Consider the following 12,729-nt stretch of genomic DNA (forward strand, 5'->3'; position numbering starts at 1 on the left):
AGGTGCAAGCTCCTGCCTGCCGTTAGGGAGTCTCGCTGGGAGTGGGAGGGATGCTAAGAGCCAGAGGGCCGAGGCCTGGGGTGGGGGCATAGTGGCAGCAAAGAGGTGAAACCCTTTTTGAGCTTTCCTTACTTTTTTTTTTTTTTATCCCCTCCTGCTGTTTGCTGCCTGTAATCGCAATCTGATAGGGATCTCCTGACTCGTGGTGCCTGTGTGCGAGAGACCTGAAGATACTCTGCTAGTGCAGTGAGGCCAAGCGAGCTACCTCCGAGGGGTGGCAGTGATGGAGGCAGCGAGCCATAAGGCGGTTACTCTGGCAGGTGGCTGGCTCCGCAGGTGTCAGGGCAGGCAGAGCTGGGTACTGAGCTGGCAATCAATAATTCAAGGAAGTGGTCACATGCCCTTGCTGGCTGTTGCAGGATTCCTCTCTCCCCAGAGTCTGGTTACTTCCAGAGATCAAGTTCCAGCCTCTTGGCTAGTGAATTATTAAACTCCAGCAGTGCTCCGTTCCCTTTGTACCACGTCGGTGTCTTCCTCCTGTCCTACCTTGCCACTGACGGGCTCTTTCCATCCAGCCGGCTGTGCAGAAGCAGAGTCCTCTGGGCCAGTATAGCACTCTGTGCTTTCCTTTGCTCCTTGCTTCTCCGTGGGAGAGCAAAAAGGCTCTGGAGATGGACCTGTCCTACAGATCCACCATCTCCATCTATAAGGTGAGTACCAACACCAGAGGCTGCTCCTGTATGCCTAGGGGAGACAGATGGGTTGGAGGAGAAGAGCTGTTTTCTGCCAAAAGCTGCCTTGAAGGGTGGACAGCCGAGGGCTGGATCTATCCCTGGGCTGAACTGCAGCAGCTCCTATGGGCTCTGGGCTGTGTTTGAGAACAGATGGCTGGCAGGAGGGGAGGGTGGTGTGGGTCTTAAGGCAGATCCGGGAAGGAACTGGGCAACCAGGGTGGTTTGGACGCAGCACGTTTACGAAGGGTGACATGCCTTGATTGCTGGTAGGAAGCTGGAGCTGTCAGCTGTTTTCCCCTTTGCTGGAAAGAGCGATCTGCTCTCATGAACGCTTCCCTACGCACATCGGTGCTGCACCAAGGCGGTGAGGGCTGGGAGAAGGGGGAATTGCTTATTCCAGCCTGTGATCTTCTCTGCTGTAGGAAAAATACACCTTTAAGATGTACAGTAGGTAAGAGCAGAGAGGCTGGTATGAAGCAGTCCATCCGTTATCTTAGCAAGCCGCCGACTCTGGCAACACACCAAATCTTGGCCGGGAAATACTCATGTTCGTGCCTGGATACTAAGCAGTGGCCCTCACCCCAACAGGCTCAGGGGTGAGGGAAAAAGCTGCTCAGATCTCCTTGCAGTTACTCCCCTGTCTGCAGCAAGTGGGGAACCTTGGGAGAAAGCCATTTTCAGGTGACCACTTGGCTCTGCAGCAGGCTACCTTGCCCTCTGGCATTGCTCAGAGTGGACGAAGGTCCCAGCTAGCTCCGATGCAGGGAGCTGACTTTGTGCACGGCTGTACATCACCGCAGCCATCCAGCGTTGTGGCTGGGGGAGTTCTCTGGGTCCTCAGCAGGAGGGTATCAACCTGCTGAGGCCTCCGGAGCGTGGGGAAGACTGGCATTAACGTGCTTCTGCCTGGCCACAGAGCATCCTGGAGCAGTTCAACCCTGCGCTGGAGAACCTGGTGTACCTGGGGAACAACTACCTGCGTGCCTTCCACGGTGAGTGGGGTCCCACATAGCCAGGGCTCCAGACCATGCTGCTGCATCCATCCTGGGCGTCCGCTGTACTGTGACCCCAGGCAAGGTTGCTGGTGTCCCCTCCCTCTGACATATCCTGAGCTGCTCTTAAGTACTCATCTGCTTTGGGACCCACTGCTGTTATTAGGCACAGATGGGGGTAGACGGGGTGCCCTTGCCTATAGGTGAGATACCAGGGGGTGGCTGTCCTGAGCGTTGCTTGCTGGGGCTGGTGACTGTGGGGAGGCAGGCCAGAACCTTACCTCCCCTCTCCTCTCCTCACAGCATTATCCAAAGCAGCTGAAGTGTATTTTAAGGCAATCGAGAAGATTGGGGAGCAAGCGCTGCAGAGTTCCACCTCACACATGCTGGGTAAGGCTTTCCTGCTCACCATCCTCTGTCCTGTGATGAGCCACAGTTACATTTTTTTGGCCTTCCCCCTTAGCTGGTCCCTTTCCAGGTACTGGAGGAAGGAAGACACCTTTTCTAAATGGTGTCTCACAGTGCCAGGCCCTGTCCAGGCAGTGAGAGTCAAAATTATTATGTAGCCTTGAATATCCCCCAAGGCCTCAGCACTCTCTCCTGTATCTCTCTGAGATCAATGACTGAGCCCAGCTCCTGGGCTGGACCTCCAGTAATGGACCTCTCATGGAAAACAGTCTTTGCTGAGGCATCCCACCCTGAGAGCTGAAGTTCTTCATCTTGGAGGAACCATTTTACTCCTCCTTGCAGGTGTGAGGGAAAAGCTGGAGAGGATGGACTGACAACAGCTGATAGGGTGTTGTCCTCCCAAGCCTGCAGCCAGCTGAAATGGCAGCTCAGAGCTGAGGGGCTTATACTCAGCAGCACAAATAATTCTGCAGCCTGATGACGGCTGCTGAAAATATGTTCAGGGAACTGCTCTACTGCTAAACATTTTAGTAAAAAGCTTCCAGCAGTTGTGTCCCTTCTGCAGACTCCTATCATCATCTGCACCACCCAGCTCGCTCCTCTGCTCCCTGTCATCAGGCTCTTCCTCTCCCGCTTTCATAATACCAACACCGATGAAGTTGGACTGTGCACAGCATCAGCAGTGGGTGCTGTAGCTGCTTTTCTGTAGGACAATCAGATCCATGCACCGCAGCTGGGCTGCCACTGGGGTTAGAAATGGGGCTTGTAGGGGCTATGGCAGAGCGGAAACCCGGCACCCAGAGCCCACGGCAGAGCTGAGGCTGCCTGCCGGCACCTGGGGCTGTAGCAGAGTACTGGTCTGGCAGCTTTGGGGGCTGGAGCAACCTCGTGTTGTCAGTGCCTGGTGAGTGGTGGTGGAGCTGAGCCCTGAGGAGGAAGGCTACCAGCCCCTCTCAGGGTGCAGAGAGCAGTGTGTGGTGATATCTGTTGGACTTTCACACCTATATATCATCAGCCTGAGTTGCACGCTGCTGGTCTGCCTCCTTGGACACACAAGGAAAGACCTACAGGATTTTTCCACCCTCTCCTGTCTCTTTCCCTGAAGGTGAAATTCTGATGCAGATGTCCGACATGCAGAGACTCCTGAGCTCTGATTTGGAGGTTGTGGTGAGTGGTTTTCCTCAGGGCTGGTGCAGGTGGGGAAAAAAGGGACTTCCTTAACCACAGCTTGCCAGCACTTGCCCAATTTGCCCCATCTCCCGCCCTCTCTCGCCTGCCTGCTGGCAGGCGCCTGCCTCCCTGCTATCCCTGCTGCATGTGAGAGAGGCGTGTTACAGAGCTGGCATGCCCAGAGCCCGGCTGGTGTTCAGTGTTTGGTGCCACTGGTGGACTGTCACCACCTCTCCACAACCACGGTGGTAGGTGTGCAGTAGACTGAGCAGTGCCTGGCTCTGAAGATGTGGTGAGGCTGCCCTCCCTTTCCCTGGGTGGCAGTGGTGGGACAGGAGTGGAGGGGATGCTAACTCTTCCAGACACTGCTGTTTGTGCCAAAGCTCAAGGGTTAATGGTCAGCTGAGTGCCAACCACTAGACTGCAGGGCCACTCCATGGTAGCCCTGATGTGCCCATTTCTGGCTTCTGTATGGGGTCCAGGTGGCAAGAGAGTCGCTAGCTCTGTGGGTTGTATGAGCCACTCCTCACTGCAGTGCGTGTAACACCCTGTATGGCGAAGGGACGAAGGTGATGGCTCCTTCACCTCTTTCAGGCTCAGACCTTCCACGTGGACCTGCTGCAGCACATGGAGAAGAACACCAAAATGGATGTGCAGTTCATCAGTGTGAGTGATGAACTCCCTTCTCCTCCTCAACCCTCCTTGTTTCCCTCTCCCCTCCAGGCAAGGGCTTTTGCTTGAGCACTTGAGGTGTTTCCTTGACTTTCCTCAGCAGAAGTTAGGGGGACTTATCTTCTTCTCCAGTCATGGACCCCTAGTTTGTCTGATGATGGAGAAGGCTGATGCGAAAGAGAGCAGGTGACTGTTCTTTGTGCAGTGGGACTTGCCAAATACTTCAATGGGGCTGAGAGACTCGGCATCCCAAAAGCAGAGTTCCCAGCTTCCCCAAACCACAGCCTCTGCATGTGTGTGGGTCCTGTGCTGTTGTGGCCCAGCTGGCCATGCTGGTGGGTAGTGTCACGGAGGGAGACAGAAGCCTGGGGGCTTGCTCCCAGTGCCAGGGAAGCTGGGTGCCAGTTCTTGCTCCTAAGATCTTGAGGTTCATCAGCACTCTGGGGCCTTTCAAAATGAAAAGAAAGGTAAAGAAAGACTTTTTATAAGAGGTCCAGGTGAAGTCTGATTTCAGGGGGTCTCAGATGTTCAACCACCCATCAGAGCAGGACCCTTGCTGCATCACAGTGTGGCTGGGTCTCTGGTTCCTCACTGAGCCTGGTTTCTCCCTGGCAGGAGAGCCAGAAGCAGTACGAGCTGGAGTACCAGCGCAGAGCCACCAACCTGGATAAGTGCATGGCAGAGCTGTGGAGAATGGAGAGGGCCCGTGATAAAAATGTCCGGGAGATGAAGGTGAGCACTGATTGCAGGAACGGGAGTTGGAAGAAGAACAGAATGATTTCTCTGGAAAATCAGCCAGGGCTGATTTCTCAGAAACCTTGTCCTTCCTTAAAAGCCGAGGGGTTGACCCCAACGTTCAAAAGGCAACAGGCTTATCTGGAAAGGAGGAAACTCCTTTCCTACAGGGTATTGCTGGCCTGAGGTGCTCACTCCTGCCAAGTTCTTTCCTCATTTAACAAGCCTCATCGTGCAAGGACTTAATCCCTGGCACTCTGCCCTAGCTCCTCTGTGCTGCTCCAGCACCTTGAGTGGGGACTGGGAAACTGGTGGACAGGAGGACCTGTTTTAACCCTTCCCTCGCCGTGTGTGAGCCCACTTTGCTGGGTTTATACTGATCCCTTCCTCCTTTCCCCTGTGGCCCAGGAGAACGTGATGCGACTGCGCTCGGAGATGCAGGCATTTGTCTCCGAGAGCCAGAGGGAGGCTGAGCTGGAGGAGAAACGCCGCTACCGCTTCCTGGCTGAAAAGCACCAGATGCTCTACAACACTCTCCTTCAGTTTTACAGCAGGGTACAGCCCTGGTGTGCCGGGGAGCGGAGCTGGGGGAGCAGGCAGCGTGGCTGGAGGGGGGCATGTAGGCAGGAGGGAGCCAGGGTTTGAGCTGCCCCTTGGGTGAAGGCAGCATCTGTGTGTGGACTGGGCATGAAACTCTATTTCATTGCTTGCTGTGGGGTGCAGGCTGACTGTACTGGGCTGGGAGAGCATGGCCAGGGGTGAGGATGGTGCTGACATGGGGTTAGCTGGGTGTGTGAGGGGTGGGAGAGGGAAGGGCAATGTAGGTGTTTATGGCAAGGTTGTCGGAGCCACAGGGTCTCTGCTGGAGGATGCCATCCTAGAAATTCACTCCTGCGGGGCTCTCTTTAGCCATTCCCACAAACATTGTGGGAGGACCTGGTCCCTAACCTAATGCATGTTGCAGCCCTCGGCTCTCTCTGTAGCTGTTCTGCCCTGACCGTCACCCCCTCTTCTTCTCTCTCTCCCCAGGCCCGGGGCATGATCCAGACCAAGGCGCCACGGTGGAAGGAGCAGCTGGAGGCCAGTCGCAACCCCTCAAACAGCCACTCGCAGGGTCTTCTCACGGCTTCCCACGGCCAGGGGTATCCATCGGGACGGCTCACCCCCACCCACCTTGACACGGTGAGGAGCCCACGGGCAGCCTCTGCCTCAGCAGTGGCGAGGCTGCAGCTGCCCCTTTCAGGCTGCAGGGCAAGGCCAGTCCTTGGCCGACCATGGCACTTGCTGTGTCCTTTCCTGGCCAAGAGGAAAGGAAGCATGTGTATGGGCTGCAACGGGGGAACGTGCTGGGTTTGGCTTTCTGAGAGGGACTGGGTATCTCTCAGAGCATCTCCCCCTTGACACAGCCCCTGTGGATTCAGTCTCCTTTCCTTCCAACAGCCCCAGAGACCCCTTGGAGACTTTGGTTCTCCCATGACTGGGAGTAGATCCAGCATCTTCTCTCCGGAGCCTCCAGAAATGACACTGTCTCCTCAACCAGAGCCCCCCAGGCGACCACTGCGGAGGACACCATCAGCCGGTATGACCCATGTCTGGGAGAAACACTGAGGAGCAACACAGTGGCTGGGGTCTCTCTGGGAACAGGGTTGGGTTTGGGGAGGGACCACCACTCTGTCAGACCACTGGTCCTCAGCCACATCCCTGGGCATGGTGAGAGGACAGTGCATAGGGGAGCTGGGGAGGGCAAGGCTCAGTGAAGCAGGGGCTGAGCACAACCTCCAGAGCAGGGTCCATCCAGCACAAGACCAGGTTTCCTGGCTGGTTGTGTGAGGGGTGGAACCCACAGGTGTGCAGTTTTCAAGGCTCCTTGAACCACAAGGACTGGTTCTTACTGCAGTTTCCATTTCAGTAATGCACCTTCCCTTGCGTTACCAGATGAAATATTACCCTGCCCTACAAACCCCAACCTCATGTCTCACCTGCTTTTCTTTCCTGAAAAATTTCAGCTTAATTGTTAAAAAAAAAAAAAAAAAGGCAAGGGGAGAGGAAAACGACCCAAATTTTCAGTTGCTGTAGCAGGGTTGGGAAGAGGGACATTTAGCTGGCAGTGCCTGTGCCCTAGACATCTGGCCAAAGAGGACATAGTGCAAAGCAAGTGGTTTCAGCTTGAGGTAATTTTTCTCCTGCGAGATGAATGTTTTACCCTTTCTCATGCTATGCCTTGCTCCCTGCCTGCAGCGAAAGGCCATCTGCTCCTCTAGGATAATTACTTGACTGGGAAAGCTCTGGTCCCTTCGAGGCAGTGTGGGTGTTGCAGGAAGATGCTGGACCCCAGCCAGACCCCTCTGATGCCTCCCTGCAGGTTTGCTCCCTACGGGCCGTACCTCCCGTTCGGGTTCTTTCGGTGAGGCCAGCAGCGGCAGTGAAGGCAGGAGGAGGAGTGGCATGGTGAGAGTGCAGGCTATCGTGCCCCACACAACGGGTGCCAACCGGACCCTGCTACGGTTTGACCCCGGGGATGTCATCACGGTGCTGATGCCGGACGCGCAGAATGGCTGGCTGTATGGCAAGCTGGAGGGCTCGTCCACGTATGTGACTTTGGTGCTGTAAACTGGCATGATGCAGGCTTGTCGGGTCTGGAGCTGGGAGGCTTAAGCCCAAAATTATCTCCGCCCTCCTCTCCTGGTGTGGCCTGGGCACTGTGTCTCACCCACCATCTGGGTGGGACATTGCGGTGTCCTTAACCATGGGCTGTGCCTAGCACGGGGGCTCTCCAAGCGGAGGAGATGCGGTGGGGCAGGGCGAGCATGGATGAGCTTGCCTGAGAAAGCTCCAGGGGGCTTTGGGTAGAAAAGCCAGGGATGCAGTGACCCCCTCCCGGCTTGCATGACTGAGTGACTCCTGTCATGGGACCCAGCTTGGGGCCATGAACTGCTGGAGTTACCTGAGAGGTCTGGCATTTCTCAGCTCACGCTGCAACTGCCGCCACAGCCTCCAGCGCAGGCAGGGCATGGAAACTGCTGCACCCCAGCGCTTACTGAATTACTCCCCGTGGCATTGCTGGCCAACAACTGTGTGCAAAGCCTGCCCTGTTCCACACGGCATTCCTGCACCATGCTCTGCAGGGAAGCTCACAGTCAGATGTGAGATGAGCAAGAGCAGTGCCTTTCTTTTTGGGGGGGTTTTCTAGGTAGAGCTGCTTTGCCCTGAGGAGAAGGGATTTCCACAGCTGCTTTGTGTGCTGGCCTTGGATTCCTTGTGATTGCGCTCAGAGCATCTCTTCCTGAATTGCACCAGCATTGCTTCCGGGAGCAGGGATTTTGCACGGCCGCTGAGATAAGCAAGTTCTGCTCCAGGCTCAAGGACTGTCTCACAATAACCCCGTGCCCCACCAAAGGGTGAAAGATGTGCAGAAACCCTGTCACATGTGGTAGCGGCAGCAGCGGCTTGGTTGATGTGTGGGATGGGTGTAGATCAGGGGTGCTGGGCAGCCGGATCTGAAGAACCACAAACCATGGTTACCTGGAGCTCATTCATGTCTGTTTCTGTGCCCTAGATGCGGCTGGTTCCCTGAAGCTTATGTCAAGCCTCTGGAGGATGCGAGGGAGATTGAGGAGCCAGCCACCAGGTAACAGGAGAGCATTTGGCCAGGCTGGAGCTGGAGTGGCTCCTTGTAGGTCACTAATGCCAGTGGGCTACCTGTTTGGGGTGCGCCCCATGGACAGCTGCAGTGCTCCCGTGCTGGAGCATCTGCTGAGAGCCTTGCTGTGCCCTGAGATCTCATCGTCTTACCCTAGATGGCTCCCCTAATACATGCAATATCTTCTCCAAGGAGTTTGTGATTGGGGCAGCCCAAGCCATGCCTATTTTCTCCAGAGACATCCCACAGATACATATTGTGGCTAGCACCTGTGCTGCTCCCTGTTCCTTGCTCTTTGACTCTCACCCCACTGTCTTCTCCTCTTGCTCAGATCCTTCCCATTGCGAAGCAGTCACAGTATGGATGACATCCTGGACCGTCCCAGCACCCCTTCCTCTAGCAATTACTGGCCTGCTGCTGCTCAGCCCAGTTTGCCGAACCCACCTCCCCTGTCAGTGGGTGCCAGCAGTCACCACAGTGGGGTGGCCACCCCAGTCAGTTCTGGCTCCAAGGTGAGTGCAGGAGGAGTGACCAATGTGTGTGTGGAGTGGACCACATCTTTCTAGCAGTGCTAACTTTCATCCTCCAAGGCACACCTTTTCTGCATTGGCCTGTTGAGAAAGAAAAAAAACACCTTCCAGATGTTGGTGTGTGACCTTCTCCCTTCCTGAGCTAAGGGGTCTTGTTAGCACAGGCCTTTCTCACCCAGCCTGTTCCCATGTCACCATGTCCTGGTGGCCTCTGCCAGTCATCCTTGTGTGTGCAGATCCTCAGTGCCTGGCTTTCCTCCTTTGAGGGACTGCTTTTCCAGCACTGCCCTTGTCATTTCTCTCTCTTTTTGCTCACCAGGGTCCCTTCAGTTCAGTCCTTTTCTCCATGACCTCCCAGCCTGATTTCTGGTGGCTCCAGGGCAGCACCTCTTTCTGCTAATAGTAGGACCATGGAGTGATCAGGCTGGGCTGGGGGTGGGTGACCAGCTAACAGAGATGCCATCCTTCTTCTCCCTTCAGAGAATGGAGAGGAGTTTCGTTGGGCTCCTCTTGTAAATTCAAGCAAGGGTTGGGTTAAAGTCAGCTGAATAGGGGAAAGGCTTGGGGCAAAGGCTGAGACCACAGCCATTTTGGAGAGCCTTAGAACAAGTTGTATCCATCTCATGGCTTTTGGCCCCACTTAGCACTGCTTCCAGCTGTGGAGAATTGACTGGTGAGGACAGTCAAAGTTAAAGTTGATAACAGTTATAGATAAGGACCTGGGAGAGGGAAGGACGGTACTGCCTGTGGGCCATTTACTTGCTCAGTCTTATAGGAGGCTGGGAAACCTTATCTCTGCTTGCTGGTTCCAGGCCAGCGTGAGGTTGCGAGCAACCAGATGGCTCAAAGGACTGAAAAAAGTAACATTTAATTACTCTTTTTTTTTCCCTTCATGCCCTTCCCTGTGGTTTCAGGGAGCCTCAGGCTGCACAACACAGAGGGGAACAGGCTCTGCAGGCTATCTTCTCCTCTGGGTCACTGGTTTCCATGAAGTCCCAGGTTTAAGGTGTAGGGATAGACCTGGGATTGAGCAATGAAGCATGTGCAACATTTAGAGTACCATGGCAGAGAAACTGAGCCTCATTAGAAGTTTGGAAACACTCAGCCTTGCTATAAACTTCTGCCCAAGACATTCTCCAGTTGAGCCAGCAGCATATGGGTGTGTGTTGGACTTCCCAGCTGGAACAGATAGCCACACATGGCTTTCCTGTCTGCCACCAGCTACAGAAACCGGTGTACTTTAGCAGGCCAGTTGTCGCTGATCCTTCGTTATCTCCTGGCCAAGAATAAGGGCTGCAGGGCGGTTGGTTCACATTTAAGCAGTATGTGGTGTAGGGTAGGGTGCAGCACTACAGCTCTTGAGTTCCCCATGGATGCAGGAGGCATGTGAAAGCACTGATGATAAACTCTTTGCCAGGGTGTGCGGGCAACGTGAGGGGGGCATCTCTGGCTGTGCTGGCAGGGTGAAATGTAGCTCAGACTGTCACTGTTTGCTGTGCTCTTCAGACATGACACTTTGGGGATCTGAGGCCTCTCTGTTCTTCCCCAAGACAAAGGGAGGTGTCCTAGGAGAATAGGGAACCTGTGGTGTAAGGACAACCCCCACCACAGAAATCAGGGTGTTATCTGTAGCGGTGAATAATGCAAAGTTTGAATGAATAAGGAGTCAGAGCCCCATTAATAGGACTTGGACTCCTAACTCACTTAAGTGTTTTATAAAAATCTTCCTCCATGTGTGCTGTGTGTCCTGCCCCACTTTTGTCTCACCATTCTCCTCCCTACCTCACATCGCTCACTGCTGCCTTTCTTTTCACTGCAGAAATCAGGAGTATTTGACCAGCCCCCTGAGCTGTTCCCACGGTGAGTGAGGCGTGGAGCTGTGCTCTGGAATCATCAGATGGGGGGATGTCATTACAATACTAGTATTATTTATTCTTTTGGATTATCAAATGTGGGAGGAACAGGGAAGCATCTGGAGGAAAGCAATACACAACCCACCTTCCAGGACAGGAGGTGGGCCATTCTGGCTAACTGGGCAAGCTCTCTCCTACCTCTGGTAATATGAGGTAGGACCTGAGCACCCTGAGCAGATGGCCAGACCTGCATGCTCCTTCTATTCCATCCTGGAAGAGCCACAATTGCAGCTCGCAGCCTGAGCGTGGAGCTACATGATTTGTGCAGCTCTTGCCTGCTTGGAAAGGGCTAAGGTGTAAGGGATATGGCTTTTAGCTTTGATGAGTCAGGTCTGTGGAGAGGAGACTTGCCATAAATCCCTGCTTTCCTTCCTCCTGCAGCCAGGTTGGTATCTCCATGTTTCTGCCATGGTGCTGTGGCCTCTTTCTGCTCCCTGACTCCTTGTGTTGAGGGTCAAGGGCCACAAGCGTAGAGTGCTACTGCAAGGGACAACCTTACGCTAGTGTCCCTTTGTCACCAGATGGAAGAGGGAGGGCAAGAAGCCCTGAGGCGAACCCAAGGGAACCTGCAGCAAGGTGTGTTAAGGGGAGAGAAAACATACTCAGCAGAAACCTTTACCACACTTAGCCACCTCCACGCTGAGGAGATGTCTGGCAGGACTAAATAGTCTTTCCTTGGTCAGCGAGTCCCTTGCATGGTCTTTGCAGATTTCCTGATGGTTGCCTGTTTCCTTTCCCCTTCCAGAGGTACCAACCCCTTTGCCACAGTCAAGCTGCGTCCCACGGTCACCAACGACCGCTCGGCACCCGTCATCCGATGAATCAGGGCTGCGGACGGCGGAGAATTTCAGCAGGGAGAGGGGAGGCATACAAGTGACGGGCTGTGACCCCCAGCTGGGCAGCAACCTAGTGCTACCATTTACTTTTCCCCTCCCTTCCCTCCAGGTCATGGGGACTCGTCTCGCCTGGCTATCTGGCACGCTTTAGCCAGCAGCAGATCCCTGCTGCTTTTTCTGGATTGCCTCCTGCCCCCCCTCCCCCGTGTGATGTTACTGTACTTGAGTGGGAGAAGTCTGGTGTTACCGATGCTGGTGGCCTAGGAGAGGGGATGTTGCTGGTCTGGGAGGCAGAGGGATGGATAGGTAAGATCACCTGCAGTGTGGGGCAGTGCTAGCAGGATGAGGAAGGCGAAGCTTTCCTAGCCCTACTGTGGGCAGAGGACACTCGCTGAACAGTCCCTTTGCTACCAGAAGAATGAGCCTCAAAGGCAGAAGGCCACAAGAAAGCTTCCAGCGATGTGGTCCAGCTGACGGGGTCTGAAGCATGTAGCTCTCTGCTCTCAGCCCCTTTGGCAACCATGTCAATTTGTAGCAGCATCTGCCCCTTCTCATCCCCGGCACAGCCCTTTCCCTTGCTGGGCAAGGCTGGGGCAGGTGACAGTGCCCAGTGCTGCTGCCCTGCTCCTTCACCTGTTGTCCTGTGGAAAAAAAATTGTTTGGGTTTGGGTTTTTTTTTTTTAAATAAAATGGAGAATGCCGCTTCTGTAGCCATCCCAGTGGCTGGGACATCATCTTGGCCAGACGATGCAGGGGGAGAAGGACGTGGGGTCCCTGCCAGCACTGGGGCCATGATGGCTGCCCATGGTCGGGGTGCTGAATGCCACAGTGCCGTGGCTCCAGCTAGGGCAGCTGCCAGCCCAGGGGGCCAGGGCGGACATGGAGGGCACCAGGAGGGCTGCATGACCCACGGCCAGCCACCCCCCAGACCCCCCAGCTGTCCTGCCACTGGAGGGCAGCAAGCCCCCACTTCCTGGCTACCATGTACTGGCAGCGCTGGCCAGGGAGGACATGGCCTGGTGGCTGTCTTCTCCTGGCCCAGGTTGTGAGCATCAGGGGTGCCCCGGGGCTGCTGGGTGGGGGGGGAAATGCTTCCCCG

At 55.1% G+C, this 12,729-nt stretch overlaps 1 protein-coding gene across 1 annotated transcript; it reads left to right on the forward strand.

Moving 5' to 3' along the window:
- The first annotated feature begins 508 nt into the window (after positions 1–508).
- BAIAP2L2 (BAR/IMD domain containing adaptor protein 2 like 2) lies at positions 509–12,325 on the forward strand. The gene is made up of 14 exons (XM_054839931.1): positions 509–710; positions 1,651–1,726; positions 2,030–2,116; positions 3,240–3,301; positions 3,899–3,970; positions 4,592–4,708; positions 5,120–5,266; positions 5,741–5,893; positions 6,152–6,290; positions 7,074–7,299; positions 8,268–8,339; positions 8,683–8,863; positions 10,701–10,741; positions 11,540–12,325. Exons 1-14 carry the CDS (start codon positions 672–674, stop codon positions 11,613–11,615), a joined length of 1,488 nt encoding a protein of 495 aa, XP_054695906.1. The 5' UTR covers positions 509–671; the 3' UTR covers positions 11,616–12,325.
- The last annotated feature ends 404 nt before the right edge of the window (positions 12,326–12,729 follow it).

Source organism: Grus americana, chromosome 1, assembly GCF_028858705.1.
Source record: "Grus americana isolate bGruAme1 chromosome 1, bGruAme1.mat, whole genome shotgun sequence".
Taxonomy (NCBI): domain Eukaryota; kingdom Metazoa; phylum Chordata; class Aves; order Gruiformes; family Gruidae; genus Grus; species Grus americana.